The sequence below is a fragment of the Lissotriton vulgaris genome, chromosome 8 (genome assembly GCF_964263255.1).
Source record: "Lissotriton vulgaris chromosome 8, aLisVul1.2, whole genome shotgun sequence".
Taxonomy (NCBI): Eukaryota; Metazoa; Chordata; class Amphibia; order Caudata; family Salamandridae; genus Lissotriton; species Lissotriton vulgaris.
Genome location: NC_141696.1, coordinates 163331306 through 163352263, shown reverse-complemented (window position 1 = coordinate 163352263; position 20958 = coordinate 163331306). Strand labels below are relative to the sequence as shown.

The following is a 20958-nucleotide window of genomic DNA, read 5'->3' as shown; positions in this document are numbered from 1 at the left end:
ACTTGGTTCCAGTGACACAATGTGCATGAGACTCACTTTTGGCAGATCCATCTCACTTAGGGCAACAAAATGAGTATACAAAACAGTGATAAATGGCATTCTTGAATTAATCTCAGTAACTAGTAATCACTCGGTCCACATCCTAATCCATCATTATTTTGCACACCATGCCATTTCAATTTGCACCCAGCCATTTGCAAATCAGTCTTAAAGCTGCTTTAATGGGAAAAGTACAGCCAGAACTTCCAAGCTAGGTTCTCTCTAAACCGGTACACAAGCAACCCAGGACCAGGTTCACCCTAGTTACGGGCTCATCAGCTGGTTACAGCTTGGTTTCTGTGACACTGTTTGTCACATGTAAGACAGTGCTTTGTGGATACATTTTTTCCCATATATTATGAAAAACAGCTTTGTGGAGGTGGTAATGTGCAACAAGAATATTTGTGTACATTTTATGCGTTGCATTTTGATGTGATGGTGATATGCTTTGTTGTTTTTGACCTGTTGTGTTTCCGCTGCATTATTACATTGTGTAATTGTTTTATTTTTCTTTTTATTTTTGTACTGCATTATGTTGTGCCGATGTCAAAAGTTTTGTCTCATTGCTGTTCATAAATAGCACTTCTAGTGACAAACATTTTTTCACGCATCAATTTCTTCAACTATTTAAGACATCAGTCAGCCCTAAAATGTTGTACACTCGTCTTAAATTATTATGTGATATACACTTCACAAAACATGAATTAGCTCTCATAGGTTGATTTACTCATACCTAAATATACCACTATGGTTTACTATTACCACTTAATATTACACCGCTATAGAATAATTAAAGTAAATTGCCTTCTGGCAGTAGGAAGTGGGAATCCTAGGAAGGTCTCCTGAAATACAACAAAACAATCTGATATTGTATGCCCCCAAAAATGTTTGTTAGGTAACATTCCCACCCTAGTTAAGATCACATATGTACTTCTATCAAGAGAAAAAGTACCTCAGTATCCATGGCAGGAATAGGGAGGGAATACACAACAACCTTGCTGGGGACATTAGTGACTGGGTTTCTCCACAGGTAAAATATTTTCCTAGAGGAGAAAAAAGTTAGCATTTGTAAATGCACTTTTAGTATTAAATCTTTTTATTGGGCAGAAAATAATCACACTGCACCTCACAATAAGCATCAGCGCCGACTCCGAGGGAAGGCAGTCTAGGCCGGAGGCATGGCTTACGCCCAACATGGTGTCATCAGACATTCTTAATTAACACAGCAAGCCGCCTACAACCCATCCGGGCCGGCCGCGTCAAAAGAGGTGCTCAAGAGGTGCAAGCGGAGCCAGTAAGAATGCAAAAGGGAACATGAGTTCAACACAAAACAAACTATCCCAGAACCCCCCCCCCCCACACTCCCCTCTCCTTGTCCAATAGTCAAACATAGGGAGAAACTCAAGCGCTGTCTTATCTACAGACCAGTCGCAGCCTCCCCTGCCGGGTCCTTGCGTTTGCGTGGGCGTGTCTTAGGCTCCGGCAGTGGGGTATCCGCGAGGCGCAGCAGCCGCAGATATCGGGGGCAACTCACCTCCCGAAATTCCCCGGTCAACAGGGAGAGGAAGGGTTGCCACAAAGCTGCAAAGTCCGACCCCTTCCCCGCCGCGGTCAGCGAGAGCTTCTCCATGCCCAGGATTGCCCACAGCCGGTGTAGCCAGCCCAGCTGCAGTGGAGCCTGAGTCGCCCTCCAATGAGCCACAATGTTCTGTACCGCCACCCCCAATGCCAATGCGATCAGTCTGCCCCTCCAGGACTTCAGGGGGTACATAAGGGCGTTTGGGAGGCCTAGCAGGATGTAGGCTGGGAAACGGGGTAGCTGTGTATCTAGGTGGGAGTCAATTAAGTCCAAAATGGGGGTCCAGTACGGACGGAGCTTGTCGCAGCTCCACAGCAAATGCTCCAGAGTCCCCAGTTCCCCACAACCCCGCCAGCAGCGATCGCTCACCCGGGGGTCCCACTGGTGCAGCCTCTCGGGGGTATGATACCAATATGTGGCAATTTTGGTCATCGTCTCAGTGAGACCGGTGTGGTGGGCTGAGTGTCTGGCCCTGTAGTAGATCCCCTCCCATTCCTTCCGTGTGAGTTGGCGCCCCAAGTCTCTTTCCCACCTGACCCTACCCGCGTTATATGTGTAAGTGTTGGTGAGGAGTAATTGTTGGTAGAGATCTGATATTAACTTTTTGTCTGACGTACGGGTCAACAGCCATTTTTCATAATGTGTGAGATGTCGCTGGGTGACTGGCAGGACGGAAGGGTGAAGGACCCAGTGCCGCACCTGTAGGTATCGCAGGCAGTCCGCCTCGGCGACACCATAGTCCTGCTTCACCTGGTGGAATGGAAGTATACCCTTAAGGGTAAACATGTGGCCCACATCCCTGCAGGGGGTCGCCCGCCAAGCCGCAAATGCCCGCGTGTCGTGTCCCGGTGTGAAGTCAGGGTTGTCGAAAATCGGTGTCATCGGCGATGGAAAGGAGGTCAACCCTTTCGTCACGGCCACCCTGTCCCAGACTCCAAGGACAGTGCTTGTGATGTCCGAGGCGTACAGATTGGGAGGTCTGTGGCGCCGTGGGAGGAACGGGACTCCCTGCAATGGGCGACCGGCCACTGCCTGGTCCTGAAAGAGCCAGTGCTGGCCCGACTCTAGTTGGTGCCACTCCACCAGCGTGCGCAGTTGTGCCGCCTGAAAATATAGCGTGAGGTCGGGTATCCCCACTCCCCCGTGCTCCGGCGGTAAGGTCGCAATAGTATGTTTGTATCGCGGGCGTCGGCCATTCCAGATGAACCGTGAGAGGTCCGACTGGGTGTTTTTAAGCCACTCGCGCGGTGGCCGCAGGGGGAGCGTCTGAAACAGATATAAAATCTGCGGGAGCAAAGTCATCTTCACCGCCGCGATCCGGCCGAGCCAGGACAGCGTGAGCGGCTTCCAGCGCCGCAGTTGGTCGCGGACCTTCTTCGTCAGGGTCGCGTAGTTGGCCTCCGCCGTGGTCTGCACCGTTGGCGCCAGGTGGACCCCTAGATAAGGAACAGAGGTGGTCGACCACTGCACCTTAAACTCCGCTTTGACCTCTGCCAGGGTGTCGGGGGATAGCGAGACATTCAGGGCCTCCGATTTCGCCTCATTGATCTTGAAGCCCGAAACCTACGCGAAGGCATGGAGTTCCACAAAGAGCGCTCGCAAGGATTGCATCGGGTCTGTTAGGGACAGCAGCACGTCATCCGCATATAAGCTAATTTTGTGAGTGTCACCACCAAAGCGGATACCCGAGATGCGGTCGTGCTGTCGCACTCTCCCGGCCATCGGCTCCATATAGAGGGCGAACAGGAGGGGAGAGAGCGGGCAGCCCTGCCGGGTGCCTCTGCCAATTTCGAATCTCGGGGAGGTATGGCCGTTAACCCGCACCGCTGCATTGGGACGCCGATAGCAGTTAAATATGCGGTGGCGGAGGGCCTCCCCAAACCCGAAGTGCTGCAGCACCTGTTCTAGATAAGGCCAATGCACCCTGTCGAACGCCTTTTCCGCGTCGATGGTGAGGAGCATGCAGCCCGGTCGTGTACGCGAGCCGGCCTCGATGAGATGGAGGACTCGCCGGGCATTGTCGCTAGTCTACCTCTGGGAAATGAAGCCTGATTGGTCGGGGTCGACCAGTTGCTGCATATACGGCGCTAAGCGGCTCGCGAGGATGCCGGTGTACAACTTCAGGTCCACGTTCAGCAAAGAAATGGGCTGGTAAGAGCCACAGTCCGCCGGGTCACGGCCGGCCTTGGGAATCACCGATATGGCCGCTTCGAGCAGGTCAGGGGGAATAGCACCTGGTCGATCAAAGGTGTTAAACAGGTCGCGCAGAATGGGGGCAATCTGTGGGCAGAATGTTTTATAGAAGGCCGCCGTGTAGCCGTCCGGCCCCGGCGACTTCCCCACTTTAAGGCGAGATATTGCCGATATGACCTCCTCCAGGCCAATGGGCCGGTCCAGGAAGTCCGCCTGCGCTGGTGTGAGGGTGGGGAGCGTCGCGCTGTGCAAGTAGTCTAGGCCCGCCTTCGGGTCAAGGTAGTTCACGTCATAAAGGCCGGCGTAGAATTCGCCGAAAGTCACCGCTATGGCCGCGTCCTCCGTGACCTGCACCCCGAGTGGGGAGGTGAGGGTGTGCACGTGGCGTCTCTGCTCCTGCGCCCGCAGTCTGCTCGCTAAGAGCTTCCCGCATCGGTCCCCTCCGGTGTAATACACGTGCTTGAGACGGATGGCGGCGTATTCGGCCACATCCTGGTCCAACGCTGCGAGCATCTTTCGCTCCGTGCATAACTGGCGCCACGGCCGCGCGGCCCCGGTGCGTTGGTGCATCTGTTCCAACTTAGCCACTCGCTGAGTGAGTTCGGCCCTCTTCAGTGCCCTATCTCTGTTATCGGCTGCGGCGATAGAGATGAGCTCGCCCCGCAAGACTGCTTTGAGCGCCGCCCACTGAGTGGCCTTGGTCGTGTCGTCATTGGCATTGTGGGCCAAGAATTGCGCAAGTGCAGTCCTGAGCCTGTCCTGTGTGGCTGGATTGAGCAAGAGGCCGTCTCGAAGCCGCCAGTGGCGCTGCGGTGCCGGCGTGGGCGCTACCCGGAAGGTCGCTACCACCGGCGAATGATCGGACAGTGAGGCCGGGAGTATCTCTACGTCCTCGGCTTGCGCCGTCAGCTGCGAAGAACACAAGAAATAGTCCAGTCACGCATAGGTCTTGTGGGCCGCCAAGTAGTAGGTGTAAGCCGCCGTGTGTGGGTGGAAGTGTCGCCATAGGTCAGTGATGGCCAGATCTGAGAGGTGTGCGTGTCCCGTCGCTGAGAGCGCCCCCACTTGTCCAAATCTCTGGCCTGTGCGGTCTCTGTGTTGTGGAACACCAGGTTTAAGTTCCCCCCAAGCAGGAAGTGTGAGTGTGTTGTGGCCGTGACAGCCTCTAGTGCAGTGAGAAGGAACCTTTCCTGACCCTCATTTGGTGCGTAAACTGAGCCCACTAATAAGGTCTGACCTGCCACCTGAAAGCTGTGGAGGAGAAGCCGCCCTTTAATCTCGGGCTCCTTCTGCATGACCCGCCCTCGAAAAGACCTGGCAACCAGTATAGCTACCCCAGCAGCCTTCTTCTGGGTGGAGGAGAAGAACTGCCACGGGAAGGAGCGTGACCTCAGCCCGTGGTGATCCTTGGATACCAGGTGTGTCTCCTGTAGGAGGCAGATGTCGGCCTTCGAGCGGTCTAGGAAGGACAAAACGGCCCTGCGTTTGACCGGGTTGTTGAGACCTCGCACATTAAGGGAAAGTATTCGCAGTGGGTGTGTCATGGCGGGCGCGGTGAGTGGGAAGCTGTTGTCGGCGCCTGAAGTGTGGCAACCTGATGTGGGGCAGTCCCTCGTTCAATGCACTGCCAGCTCGTGGCCCCCATGAAAGAGCCCAAGGCCTCCGGACACGGAGAGCAATCCCCTGGACAAGGAGAGTCCCCTCCCCCCTCCCTCCCTCCCTTCAACTCCCCCCCACCCCAAACATCCGTAACTCCCCCCTCCCATCCCAACCCCAATCCCTTCGTCCCAACTGTGGAAAAATCTGGGTCCAACATAGTCCCAGGCCCAGTTAACAGTCCACTGGGCCCGTGGCAAAGGTTATCCTTAGTGCGTGGGCAGTGGCAACGGTGTAGAGGAACCATTCCAACCCCCTTCCACCGTCGTGGATGAAGCATCAAAGTCTCCTTCGGGGGGGTATGTGGAGTCCAAACCCACCGCCCCGCCGCCGGCTCGCACAGTCCCGGCCTTACAACACGCCGCCGGGGCAGAATGCCTTCAGAGAGCAGGTCAGCCGCTGTCCTGTTTCACCAAGCCCTGTGCCACGGTTTCCACTGCTGCCCGCTGCCCCTCCTCAATTTCTGTAGCTGCGGGGCGTCTCGGCCTGCGCCGACGTCGCTGCTGCTTCCATCGCCCGGGGGTCCCCTTGTAAATGCACTTTTGATGAGCATATACACACGCATAAATGTACACCAGGCATGTACATCATATGTGTGTAAATGTTTATCCTACAAGTTCTCCTGGAAGACTGCATCTCTTGTAGCTTCCCAGAGCACTACCAGAGTTCCTTGAATAATACAAAATAATATTAAATATATTGTAAATGTAATGGCAACTGTGCAGGTGTAAATTCATGTTGTTTTGGAAAAATCTTGATGATTGTACTAGATTGAGTGTGGGATGTGTCCATCAACTCAAGTTCCACACAAAATGCAACAGATTTACACATCCAATATGCTGTCCATGCATTGTGAAATAAGTTCACAAAGAAGACTGATGACTCAAAAAATTATGGATATGGGTTTGCACTGTGTGAACCATAGTCATGTACCAGTTGTTCACACTCTATGCTGCACAGAACTCAGGTGCATACATCATTAATGGGGGCTATTCACAAAGACGTTTTGGAGTATGTAAAGTAGAACTGTAGTACTCTTTTACGTATTCTTCATACCTTTGTGAATTGGTCCCAGAACATCTAAAATGAGAATATTCTTTGTATATTAACATAATTATTACAAATCAAAAGGACAATGACCAATTTTTACTAATATAGAGATGGACGTTTTGAGACTGATTGCCATAACCCCTGTTCTAGTTAACTCATTGCCTGTATATAATTTAATCTCCAGAAGTATGAAGGAAACACAGAGTCGAGGGAAAAAGTAAGTGTGGAATAGAGACAGACAGAGACTCGTGTCAGCAGCCTAGTTTGTGGAATACTTGAAATGGACTTTCAGATTACATGGAATACATCATCACATGTTTGCAGCTCCACTTCTGTAGAAACAGTGAAAGACAGGAGTAAGCTAACCATAGCGTCAGCTGTAAAATCAATGTATATTAACACCAAGGAAACAGGACACCAGGGTTCGATTCCCGCCTCGGCGGGTCTCGGGCTCATAAATTCCTCTGACCGGATATTCTCGCCTCAGGGCCTATTCTAATCATGGGTCCCACCCTGCAACTCTGGGCAATAGCTTGCTTAATCTCCACAACGGCTCCAACAGCGCGAGGGATGCCTGGTCTGCACCATGGGGGTGCCCAGGAGTGGACACTTCAGAAGGAAAGCCAGGAAGGGTTCCTGAGCGGTATGAGTACACACGCCGGGAGACCCCGGTCCGGGTTAGCTGTGCGCTATACAAGTACAACACATTTACATTTACATTTAAATGCTGACCTCATGAGTGGTGGAGTTTCACTCTAACTAGCCCCCAGAAATCCAGGCACCTCACCCAAGAACTGAAGAGGATCAAACTTTGTCACTTCAGGGAAATGCTGAGTGGTGCCTCAGATGCCAAACAGGAGAGCAGTAAGAGGATTCAGGGTAAGGCACAAATCAAAGTAGGACTGGAAGTAAGTCGCATAAGAGTCAATGAGGAGAACTTAGCAGGAAGGACCAAGGGAACTGAGGAGGAAAGTAAACAATAAAGGTGAGGGAACAAGGTTGGGTGCAAACTGATAAAAAGTAGAGAGTCATAACAACTGCTGTTCTCAGAATTCTCCACCCTAGTCTCATGAGTCTTTATAGAACTCTACCTATTGTGACCTGGAAGTGTCAACATAGCCTACCAGCTCAACAGAGAGTGGAGCGGTATGCATGTATCAAAACCCTTTAAGTACCTGTCCTGCATGAGTGTAGTTTCCATTGTCCTGTCTTCCATTTTCAGCTTGTATGAAGTTTCCTGGGACTTTTCTGCTGACCCTGTGTTAAAATGTGGTCTTGTTAATGCAGACTATATGTTAAATATAGTAGGAAATGGCTTTGCATGATGTTACCCCGGGGCAAATACAGTAGAAAGGTGTTCTCAATTGTGAACTCAATGACAGACACATAGGTAAAGATTTTACTTTGGGAACTATTTGACAGATTCAATATGAAAGGGTTTATGTTTTGTACTCCCTAACAAATACCACAGGAAGGGCTTTAAATTGTATAATACATATATCTGTTACAATGTGGTAGGGTTATGGAGGTCTAGCACTCATTGTGCATTATGTGCAGGTAAAAATATTTTTTTAGTGTTTAGTTATGAATTAAATAACGTATTTTATTTTAATCTTTAAAAGTAAAAGCACTTAATGGACATTAATTTATTAAATGTTATTCTGTGCTTAATAGAGTTCTAGATGTCTGCCCACCACCTCATGGAGTAATCCTTGGACTGCTGTGCTTCACTACCCTGAGGGTCAAATGCTAAAGAGCAGGTGAAATTAAAAACACAGTGGCATCATTTTTGGGATTTTGCATTACACTCATGTGAAATCCTTGAATTTATGCTGTTTTGTGTAATTATGCGGCATCCGCTGTAATTCTTTAACCAAAAGGCATGTAAACAACAAGACACCAGGGGCATACAATGTATCCTTGTGCCAACAATTGATGCGAGGAAGCATTTTGTGCACAAATATAGTGCAAATTGACTGATTTGCTTTTTACTTAATTGTGCGTAATTTTGCATGATTTTTGCATAATTACATGAAATCAAATCAATTTGGTTTGTGTGCATTGTGCCCACCCTTTTGTTGATCCTGTTTATGGTGATCTGATTCGGAGACAGCTGGCTTAGTCTATCTAGGAAGTAGTTCCACTGCTCATGAATAGAAAAGGGATTTGTATGATGTAACCCATTTCAAAAACAGTAGGAAGGGTTAATACATTGTAAACTCTCTCACAAATACAATTGAAATTGCTTTTCCTTTGTTATCCTATTAACAAATTGAATAGGAAGGGGTTTTACATTGTGAACTCTTACAAATACAATAGGAAGTGGTTTTACATTACGAGCTCTCCACTGAATACAATAAGAAACAATTTTACATTGTGAACCATGTGACAAATATCACACAAAGGGGTTTTACATTGTTTAACAAAGAGAGGCTTTTTTACAGCTGGTCCGCTTTTTATTGGGTACATTTGTAATATTATAATAGTGATTAGTTATGTATGAAGTAAAGTGCTTTTCTATATTAAAGTAAGAACAGTGGCTAGATCTTGATTAATTAAATTGTATTTGGTGCTTGGGAGAATTCTGCATTTTAAATCCACTCCAGTACCCTAAGTTAATTTCCGACTCCTATACTTTGCTGTCCTGAGGGTCACATTAAAAGCAGTTGGTCCAATAAGAAGCTGGCTTCTCTAGTTGTTACAGTTAGAGTCCAGTAGTTCCTGATTGCTCTGGGACTTCTAAAACCTTCTAGCTAACAGCAAGAACTGGCACTGAAGATACAAGGTTGTTACATGCTGTCAAAGAAGAAAACAATTTTGTTACAGTCCATCTTTTGTAAGTGCTCCTTATTGTACCATCACTTGCTCCATCAACTTATTATAGAACCCTATTTATTTAATCTCTTGTATATTAACTGTTATTAGGAGTCTTCTTAGAAATGGAACCTGGTGGTGCAGTAGCTACCTGTAATCAGGCAATTGTAGTAGGGTGCAGAGTGTAAATAATATTTTACCCTATAGAAGGAAAGGGCTATTCTCCAACATGAAAAGGGGCACAAGACTAAAAGACCTACAACCAAAGTTCAGCCCAAGTTCAGTGTTTGAGTTGGAACTAAAATGGCACAAAGAATAGCTGTGCTGTCTTTGGATCAGTATACAAAATTGGGTTATTAATTCAGGTAGGGGGTAAATACCCACAATTATTAGTCACAATTCTTGTTAGGGTGAACTACTGAAACCACCAAATAAACTTGAGCTCAACCCCCTGGTAACTATGGCACAGAGCAGACAGGCTTCACTTAAATAGAGGCAAAAACAGTAATGAAGTTCAAAACAATAAAACATATTTAAATGAATTAATAGAACAATGGAGTAGAATGTAATAAACAAAGTGACACCAGAATGACAAAAATCTAATAAGGGGAACTGGGGATATGAATGTTTAAAGTTTTAAATAAAAATAGTACCAGGAAACACAAAGTGGCAATGATAGTCAAAGGCCACGATAGAGCAGGACTGAGGCACATCTTGAAATTGATCGCCATGGAGAACAAGTCACATACACTAACCAGGTGTGTCCTTGTCAAAGATTTTACATTCTGACGTTAGTCCTTCAAGTACCAATTCACCACAGATGTACATTTCTGAAGCCTACAAATAGCTCTGGGGAGGCACTTAGAAACTCACAGGGTAGCAGGTTTAGACCAATAGACAGGTCCAGCCCAGGTCTAGTAGCCACTGGTCAGCTGGGCAGTTTCAGGAAAAGGCCTCTTGCAGCTTGTGATGTGCCTCTAGATTTAACAGGAGTTCAGCCTTATGATCTTGGATTCTGCTTATTTGTCCTGAGTACAAGACAGAGAGTAGGCCCAGTCTTTTAGCCTCTTATCAGGTGTCAGACAGCAGGTTCAGTCCTCTTCTGATCTTCCACAGGTCCAGACATGTTTTCTGAAATGGGTGCCTGGAGGTGCGGCATTTATGCTTGGCATGAGCTGTAGGTTGGAATGACCCCTGAAGACACCATACACAACTGAATAAAGGTTCCGGGCCTAAATCCACTCACTCTGGGCATTTTCAAGATGGTCAAAGTCTGCAGTCACACTAAAGTTTGGCTCTGACAGCAAGGGAAGTGTGTGGGAAGTATGTTATAGTAACCCAATGTCCTTCCATATCTAACACAAAAATCCAATTTCAAGCAGTCAGTGTAACTGCAACAAACTTATAGACAAAGTCTGGGAAATCAAAGCTGAGCTTTAAGCAACCAGAGAGTGGATACACACAAAGGACCTGATTATGAGCCTGGTGGTCCGAGGACCACCAGACGTGTGGGGGCACGGCAGTGGCAGAACCGCCACAACTCTGCTGCAGCCACCATGGAACAGCCATTCCCTGGTAGTGTTGCAGCGGTGTAGGTCAACATTATGCTTAGTGGGGCCTAGCATATTAGGAGTTTCCTCTCCGCAATGGATTTTCATGTCCATTCCTTCTCCATGAAAACCCTGGTGGAGAGGAAACAAAGGGAGCCTTGTGGATGCACAACATGTGCTCCCTTGTGTGCATGCAGTTGTGCCTCCAGTGTGCCTACACGGGCAGTTGCTACGTAGCATGGACGGAAAGGGCCAAGCCGTGCAGGAACTGTTTTTTGCATTCCAGTTACGGTGCTCGTTTTTAGAGACACAGCTGTGGGATCACCAAAAAAAGCCTTTCAGACTGAAAGAAACTCCTAATCTGGCGGGCAGCCTCACCACGGGTTTGGCAGTGCAGAAGCAGGGTGGACCAGGTGCCGCACCGCCACACTCATAATAAAGCACAAAGTGTTTTGGCATTCCATTTCCCTCCTTTGACATGTCCCATAAATGTGTAATGCAAAGCCCCAGCAGACTTGTCAAGCAGGATGAGACATTCAAACAGGATTTGACACTTGAATGTCAAAGGGTATGATAAAAGCCCAACCCCAGTGGTCACTCTAAACCATTTCTTGGTGAGATTTCCCTCCCACTGGGGTTGGTGCCTTGCTGACTAGAAGAAAACAAGTGGTTACCTAACACCATCACAATGATGGTATGTGTAATACAGGACTACTAAGAATAAAGTGGAGCCAAGATTGATTTTGACACTACTAGATTTTGACTTTGGTTAAGTTCAAGGTTTGTGCCACTTTTGGTATTTTTGGGTACTTTTTAGTACTGGTAAAAAATGCAAGGCACCAAGCTTTGGAATATTATACTCCTAACATAGTAAAGTAAATACCTTACACAGGTGGTGGATTGCCTGACTATATGCTTGAGTAAAACACTGTGATTATATGTCAATTCTCTGAACAGTCACACTATAATATATGTTTAACAATAAATATAAATGAGTACATTTGCAATAATGTTATTTGTTTATCTTTTGTTCTAGGTATTGAACCATCAATAGTGATCCTGGCGTTTGGTTTAATATTTGCCATGGTACTATGTGCTTTTGCAGTTTCTCATCTTATCAGGTATTTTTTACTTTTTAAAGTGTGCAGTGTGAAAACGTACATATAGGCATATATGAAATACGCCTTTGAAGAAGAATCAAATTTTGTATGTGTTGTCTCACTACTAAATTTTGCAACTTCTGTGTCAAATTCAATGGCAGGATTCATTAAATGAAAAATAAGTTTACGTTTTATATTTGAAGTGAGGAGAATTAGCAATAGTTGTATGAAAAGGTTGTGGTTAATAATGTGAGACTTTTAAAGAATTTTCATACACTTAGCTTAATATCTCATTCAATTGGGGAAATAAACAATTTGAAAAAAAATGGTTCTATTTAATCCCATCTTTCATTACAAAGCAAGAGAATCTGCAGTGCTGCCAGTGCAGGCATTTTGGCAACACTGCTCAGCACTCTTCCTTTGTAAAATAAGGCTACCTAAGGCTCGATTCACGAAGGTAAACTTAGACTTAAGTCTAAGTTTACTCCTTTTTGGTAGTCTCAAAGGTAAGTTATTACTAATAACGTTACTACTAGTAAGCTTACTAGTAGTAAAGTTACTGGAGGTAAAGTTACTACGAGTAAAATTACTAGTAGTAAAGTTATTAGTATTAATTTACCTTGGTGAATACCAAAAAGTAGTAAACATACTCTTAAGTTTAAACTTGCCTTTGTGAATTGGGCCCCTAAACTTGGGCGTCTGAAGACAAATAAGGAAGGGATGGGGTGTACAAGACAAGCCATTTACCATTTTTGTACGCTATGGCCCTCATTATGAGTGCTCCAAAGTTATGTGCCTAAAGATGTGTACGCAATGTAACCGATACCAGAAATGAATCTATGACATACAAAAATATCGACACAAAAATATCAACATCAAAAATATCGGAGTTCTATCTACATAAAGGTAAGTACAAAAATATCGAAAATAAAATATCGTAGTACAAAAATATCGAAGTTAAAAATATCGTTTTTTTAAATGTATTAATAATAATGTAAAAATAATTTTAAAATACATATAATTTAACAAATTATAAATATAAACATTGAAACATATTTAAAAAATAATTACTAATACATATACATTTAAAATAAATGTAAAACTCTACATATAAATTAATATATATACTTACTCCACATATTGCAACTGTAGGGAAAGCGTTGGATAGCGTAGGGGTAAAAATTACTATTGCCAATCCAGAGGGTGCAACAGTAGGGAAAGCGTTGGATAGTGTAGCTGTAAAAAGTACTATTTCCACTCCAAAGGGTGCAACAGTAGGGAAAGCGTTAGATAGCGTAGGGGTAAAAATTACTATTTCCACTCCAGAGGGTGCAACAGTAGGGAAAGTGTTGGATAGCGTAGGGGTAAAAATTACTATTCCCACTCCAGAGAGTGCAACAGTAGGGAAAGCGTTGGATAGCGTAGGGGTAAAAATTACTATTCCCACTCCAGAGGGTGCAACAGTAGGGAAAGCGTTGGATAGCGTAGGGGTAAAAATTACTATTCCCGCTCCAAAGGGTGCAACAGTAGGGAAAGCGTTGGATAGCGTAAGGGTAAAAATTACTATTCCCACTCCGGAGGGTGCAACAGTAGGGAAAGCGTTGGATAGCATAGGGGTAATAATTACTATTCCCCTCCAAAGGGTGCAACAGTAGGGAAAGCATTGGATAGCGTAGGGGTAAAAATTACTATTCCCACTCCAGAGGGTGCAACAGTAGGGAAAGCGTTGGATAGCGTAGGGGTAAAAATGAGTATTCCCACTCCAAAGGGTGCAACAGTAGGGAAAGCGTTGGGTAGCGTAGGGGTAAAAATTACAATTCCCACTCCAGAGGATGCAACAGTACGGAAAGCATTGGATAGCATGGGGGTAAAAATTACTTCCCACACTACTCCCCCTTTAACACACAACACACTACGCATACAAAAAAAACACAATTAATATAAATATCAAAGTATCAAAGTATCAAAGTAAGCTTTATTCGATTTTTCAGTTAAAATCATAAAAGCACTGCAAAAACATTTATACATACAACATTTAAAGTGACGTGTGCATGATCAGTACAAGGTAAACGCTTACTTGATCATTAAAAAACATTTCATAAAATTCATAAAAACCATAAAATACAAGCATTTCATTAGTGACAAATAACAATGTACCACAAGAAGATGGTTTAATACAGTGATTTTCTATTCGTTATTACCATTTTTAGAAAACATGAGACGGCGTAAATGACATGATCTCCTTCTAACTGTAGCATTTTCAGGTATGTTGGTCTACATTTTCGTAACCCCCAACGTTTTAATAACGGCATCAGAAATTGTTTTCTGGGGTTCGTATATAATTTACAAAAAAACATAATGTGAATGTTGGACTGCACCGATGTGTTGTCACAAGGGCATATTAGTTTAATGGAGGACCAGTCATTAACGTTAGGTAAGGTAACCATGCGAAAAAAGGAACCCAGACACAAGCGGGTCAACAACATTCGAGGATATGGGCTCTGTACCAGGACGAGGTAGGTTTGCAAACCCTCGGTTGGTGTAATTTCCTGGTAATTTAACACTGTGCGTCTTAATTTTTCACTGTTCCATCTGGCAGTTTCTAGATGGGTGGTTATCATTTTTTTCAAGGCTAATCTTGATAACCCATCTAGAGTTGTAGGGTTATCAAAATACCCTGGGTGGCCTAAATCAGTAAGTATGGATCTAACATAAGATAACCATTTAACATTAGTTGCCCCCTCTAGGGCTAAACAGTCTTCGATAAGGTCTCTGTTGAAACTGGCTTCATGTGTGACCCAAACTTTGTGCCAGAGCAGAATGGGGGACATCTTAATGATGTCATTAAGGTAAGTAGCTCCTATTTCAATGTGTGACATGTACGTGGAGGTACTTTTGGCCACTCCCAAAAGATGGCAGATGAATTGGTTTTCACAACTCTGTTGGGATTGGTCTTTTTCAATGCCCCATTTGCCCGCACCGTAGGTGGCCGTGGATACGCATTTAGCCCGATAAATCTGGGTCAGCTCCATAACAGGCTTGCCACCAGTCTTATCGGAGAAAGCACGCAGGGCGCCTATGGTACGGCTATAAGCCAACTTCCTAGCGGCTACCGCTGCCTGCCAGCGACACCGTCTATCAAACAAAATTCCTAGATAACAGAATTTATCTGTTGTGGCAATTTTTTGATTATCTAGGAATATGGTACAAGGAGTTCTATTAATCTTCTGGGTACAGGGCATCGTGAAGGTTTTTGAGATGTTAACTCTGAGGCCTCTATCCCTCATGTAGCACGTGAACTTATTTACCGCCCGTTGTAAACCAACTTTAGTCTGGGACATTATAGCCGCATCGTGGGCATATAGTAAAATTGGGACCGGGGAGCCCTTGACAGTTGGGTAGTCATTAGGTAAGGTTGAAAGGTGCTGGCCAATAGAGTTAATATAGTATGTAAAAAGCAATGGGGCCAGTATACAACCTTGTCTCACCCCTCTAGTGATCGGGAATTTCTCTGTGCATTCCCCGTTTTTGCCATTCCTAACTCTTGCCCCTGCGTCTTTATAGAGCTCTTTAATGAAGGTAATGATGCGGTTATCGATGCCCATTTCTCCTAGTGTTGCCCACAAGAAAGCATGATCAACACAATCAAACGCGGAGCTAAGATCAATAAAGGTTATAAAAAGTGCTCCGCGTTTGGCTTGTGTGTACTTGGAGACAAGAAGGGACAAATTTAGGCACTGTTCAATTGCCCCTGTTCCCTTTCTGAACCCGTACTGTAGGTGGGAAACTACATTATGGTCTTCCTCCCAGAGTTGCATTCTCTTTAAGATTATTCGTCCAGCCACCTTCACTAGGCCATCCAAAAGGGATATCGGCCTGTAGCAAGTAGGATCGTCCCTATTACATTTTTTAAATATAGGGACCACAATAGCGTCAGTCCAGGTATCAATAAACCCACTTTGATTTCCCTTATTTAGAACATTTGTGAGCAAGGGTTGCTTTATAAACAACCACAATATCAAATAATCAATTAATATTTTTACATTGATGTAATTTTTATTTAACTAATTAACACACATTAATTACCAATTAATAATTGATTAACAAGATATTTACAAGAATAAACAATATTTATTAATAAATTATTTATAATTAATATTATGAAATAATTAAAAAACGAATTACCAATTAATTAATTAACAATTATTTAACAATAAATACCAATAAATAAATACAACTTTTTTAACTAATTTAATTTAATAATGTCACACCATATTTTCCAATAGACGACACACAACCCACTACACATAAAAAAATCACATAAAAAATGTAATTGTCATTTAATCACTTAATTATAATCAATTACCCATTAATTATTAATTAACAATAACAACAAATAATAAATATTACTACATTAACTCTAATTTATTTAATTAACTAATTAATAATAATTAATTACCAATTAATTATTAATTAATAATTATTTATTAATCAAAAATATTTTTAAAAAATAATAATTAATTACTTATAATTAAATTACTTCCCACCCTATTCCCCTATAAACCCACAACCCGCTCTGATACTAAAACGCAAAATGTAAACAAAATTACTCATTTCTAAACATATATTAAAAACAAATTTAACAAACATATAAACAACATAATAAAATACATAGCACTAATATGTACATCGATATTTTAATTTAAATATTTTGCCTCTCTACCACCAGAGATCAGTATTGCTGCAAGGTGATCCACTTTAGCCCCATATGTGGGAGTTAGTGTGTTTGTCCTGAATCCCTCAAGTGCATATGAAATTCCAGTATGTTTAATGAGGACAAAGTCCTCAATGTTTGATGTGGGGAATTTGTCTCTAATAAAATATTCAAGATATCTGAACCACATCAACAACTGGTGCAGTATCACTGCACCATTTGTAATCCAGTTTTGGGCTCTCATTGTGAGAAGCCTCTAGTTGCTGGGTGGCCATACTGTATCTGGTGTTATCGATACCAGAACTATCGGTATCATCAGTGCTGGTATTACTGGATTGAAAGTTGATTACCTATAACCTGTATGGAATGGAGAATAACGTGTAAATATCACATATTCCCACATCTAAACCCGCAATTAACTTGGGAGATTTGTATGCACTAAAGCAAGTGGCAGTACCCCACCCAGGACTACTAGATATAGTAATCCTACATCTCTTCTCATTCCTGATTGAGGAAGAAACTCTTGTTAATGTCGAAATCAAAATTCCACAGTCACAGAGTCAACAAATGTTTCCATTTTATTCTTTCCCACTGCCAGATTGCATGTTATATGTTGTAGACTGTGCCCTAATTTGATACGTTTTGATAATAAAATGTTATTTCATCATATGTACAGGTCAAAGCATTGTAGAGCTACTGCACCCCACCCATAAAGCAAAGACACACTTTAACAGCATGCACTTGCACATCCAAGCACACAGGCATCTTCACAGGGAGGTGATGTCAGCTCCTACTCTGTAACGGTGCCTGAGGGCCCCTGACATTGCAATGGGGATCCAGATCCTAATACTCGTCCTGAACCTCTACCTCACTGTCCTCCTTGTCTTTCTTCTTATATTCAGTCCATATTTTGTGTGTGGGTGAAGCTTTTGCAGCTAAAATCTGTCTGCTCACTCCATATGTTAAACTTGCCCTGATGTTTCCAGTGTTGTATCTGTCCTTACTAAGAAGAATATCAGTATGTGTGAATGTGTGTGTGTATATCTGGGTATATTTAACCCAAAATATGAGCACCGTTTTGTTCCCTACAGTAATGGTAAAACCTGGCAAAGCCAGACAAACAGCATATCTGTGAAGACCATCAGTCTACAGGGACTGGTTTCAGTGGTGTGTTTAGGTACTTTCAAGTGAACTAAACGTGGGGTTATATTTGCCTTGGTCTGCTGTGTAACATACCCAACGATCGGTATGCACATGGAATTAGAATAGTAAAAAAATACTCAATTATTTTTAATACACTGTCTTCATGTATTTTTTATGGCCTTTTCTGTGAAGAATTTTCTCTTATATTGTTGGCGGTTGTGGAGATGGTTGGAGTTGTGGGTTTCTTGAGTTTGACTTATTTTAAAGCTAAAAGATTACCATAGTGTTTGCCCCAGCTGACGTTTTTTGCTGCACCTACCACAAGCATCTTCACGTAGACCAGACCTACATTGTATCCATCTTAGCGGCAGGGTTTATCGACAAGTTGGTTGAGATTAAGCTGGTCTAATTAGTTAACTAAGTGAGCCATTTAGAAGTAGGCTGTAGTGGAGCATCTGGCATCTGGCATCTGGCAAAAGTTGGCAAGACACCCCTCTATCAATCTCTCAGTTGCCTAATCCATGCTGTGATTCTGATGCTGGATCTGCCACAGGCTCCACCTCATAAAACCTCTCGGGACAGCCTCTGGTATTTGGTGGCAGAAATGATGTCAGAGGGTTCACTATATGTACGTATGGTATGCCGTCAGCAGATTTGCTCTGCTTTTTTCTGCATACTACTGGTCAGGAAAAAATCATGTGTGCCCCACACTCTGGAAGAAAAAATCCCGTATCCAATGGGCATTGGTTTTTCTGTTTTCAGAAAAGGTGAACTGGTTCATCATGACATCACCGCATGACAGCCAGCCAGCAAATAAGAATTGGCAAAGCTAATGAGTCTTGGTCATGACACCTACTGGCTTTGCCAATGCTTCTAATTTTGTAGTAGGTGGCCACAGCTGGTACACATAGCTCTATTGTGATTAGGTTTTTTTTAAATGCATTCACAGATGGCCACTGCAGATGTGCATTTGAAACATTTTGTAAAAAGAGAAAATATAGTTTAATCTTGACCACCTCACATACATACACGTGTTGCTCAAATATGAATTTATCTTGAAAAAACAAAGACAATAGGCTTTGGCAAAACAGGAACCGTTGGTTTAATTAAATATACCGCCGGGGGTGCAGTGTACAGAAATGGGTCTTAGGACTGACTCAAAGTACAATTATTTTGAATGTCTTTTTATACATTTCTTGAAGCAACACAAATCCTTTTTCAAGAGTAGACTGTGGGTCTTGCCATTAAGCCATAAATTACTCCCACCTGATGATGAATGCAGGTGGGCCTCGACCTTGTGTGGACACAATCAGGGCCTGTGGGTAACGTGTCCGGATGGGGAGCGTGTGATCACTGCATGTGTAGTGTGTGCTGTGTCCTGTTTGTCTGAGTGTTCCTAACTTAATGTGGCATCTAAATTTATGGTGTTTTGGGAACGTGCACGCCTCTGGATATGTGCATTTTATTCGAGCCAATCTCCAAGGACCAACGTGGTGTTGCTGCCTATTTTTGGGACTAATCTAGGTTTTTCCAGTTTTTACGTTTGTCCTGTTGGTTACGTGCCACACCACCGGTTATCTGTCAATCATTAGTCTCATGCCTAGAGCACAGAGCATGCTTGATTACATATTTCTTTACTGATTGATGGAGAGTTTTTATCAGGGGATTTCGACAACAGCGATCCGATTTCGGATCATTGCGTACATCAACATCAATATTAGCTTATGTGCACATGCAAGTGGCCATCTTGGTGAAAAAAACATTTTAGGACTGTTGTCTACCAATAGCAGGAAACAGGGAGTGAAAGCAATAAAGAAAAAAATAGTCACTCACTGCCATACAAAGTCAGACATCAGCAGTGGCAGGACACATCAACCAATCAAAGTACTATGAGACTGAAATGCTACTGGGTAGGACAAATACAAGAAAAGGAAAGATAGCCATCAAATCAGGATCAGGGTAGTGACTCGTACAACGAAGCCTTCCAATCATGAGCAAGGGTCTGACGGAAAGCCACTCTATGTATATGCAAGGTACTAGAAGGAATAGGTCGATCCGTGAACAGTGTGTGAGAGAGACCTAAAATCAAATTATTACATTTAATTTTAAATGATAAATATGTATATCTACACACACACACATCTGTCTGAATAAATGTTCTTATCCGTGCGTGGAAATTATAAATACATTAATGATGAAAATATAGACAGTAATAACGCATGCATCAAAAATACACCAAAAAGAAAAACAAGTTTAATTCTGCGACCTTGTAACTATGGCTAAAATAGAAAAATGTCCTAACTAAGCCTTGGTCATGATGCCCTGATTCACACATTCCTTTCCCTTTTTGCTTTGCATCCCAACCATTATCACTCTAGTTGGCACAGGTCACTAATCAACCCCAAGGTTTAAGGATAAATGGTAGTCTGTGTCTGCAGTTGCAATGACTTAGGGTCTCCCCAACCCCAGAGTAGAATGCTTTGGGAACGGAACCACTAATACTGGGGATTACCACAATAACCATACTCAGTTTCAAATTGTCCCCAATGCTTCACTCAAGATCTTTTTAGCCCCTACCAGGCAGGAGCGGCCGGTATGCTGAAGGAGCAGGGGCAGGTAGGCGGGAGTGGGGGAGGGGCACTAGGGGTCGCAGAGGGGAATCATTTTTTTAAAAACACTTACCTTCAGCCGGCCGTATCGTGCTCCTCTTCCCCTCTTCAGGAAAGCATAGACCCCCAGAATGCCCTGCAGCCAATCCTGAAGCTGCTCTCGCTCATGAGACCAGCTTCGGTATTGGCCTGAGTGCCCTTGCTTTGGGCTCCAGGATAGACTGTGAGTCTGTACCTACTGTGTCCAACCCAGCTGCGTTGCTGGGTTGGAGAGAGCTTTCACTGGCGATGATGGTTTCTCCGGCTGTCTGATGCCGGCCAAACCTGCATGTGCAGTGATGTGGGAGTGCACTACCACCCCCTTCAGTGCCAGTCAGTACCAGGCCCCGGCACCAAGACGAGGCAGAAAAGGAAAAATAAAATGAGTGTCATTTTATTTTTTCTTTCCTGCCTTTTTTGGGGGGGCGGCACTCCTCCGCCATAGCTGAGGATCCACCTCCACTACCAGCTC

The 20958-nt window shown here is 44.0% G+C and overlaps 1 protein-coding gene across 1 annotated transcript in view; it reads left to right on the top strand.

Annotated features, from left to right (window-relative positions):
* The window catches only part of LOC147696807 (retinal guanylyl cyclase 2-like), a 408956-nt gene that overhangs the window by 187399 nt on the left and 200599 nt on the right, over positions 1 to 20958 (top strand). Inside the window, exon 4 of the mRNA XM_086933248.1 lies at positions 11918 to 12002. Coding sequence (XP_086789374.1) covers positions 11918 to 12002 — 85 coding nt within the window. The remainder of the gene's footprint in view (positions 1 to 11917; positions 12003 to 20958) is intronic.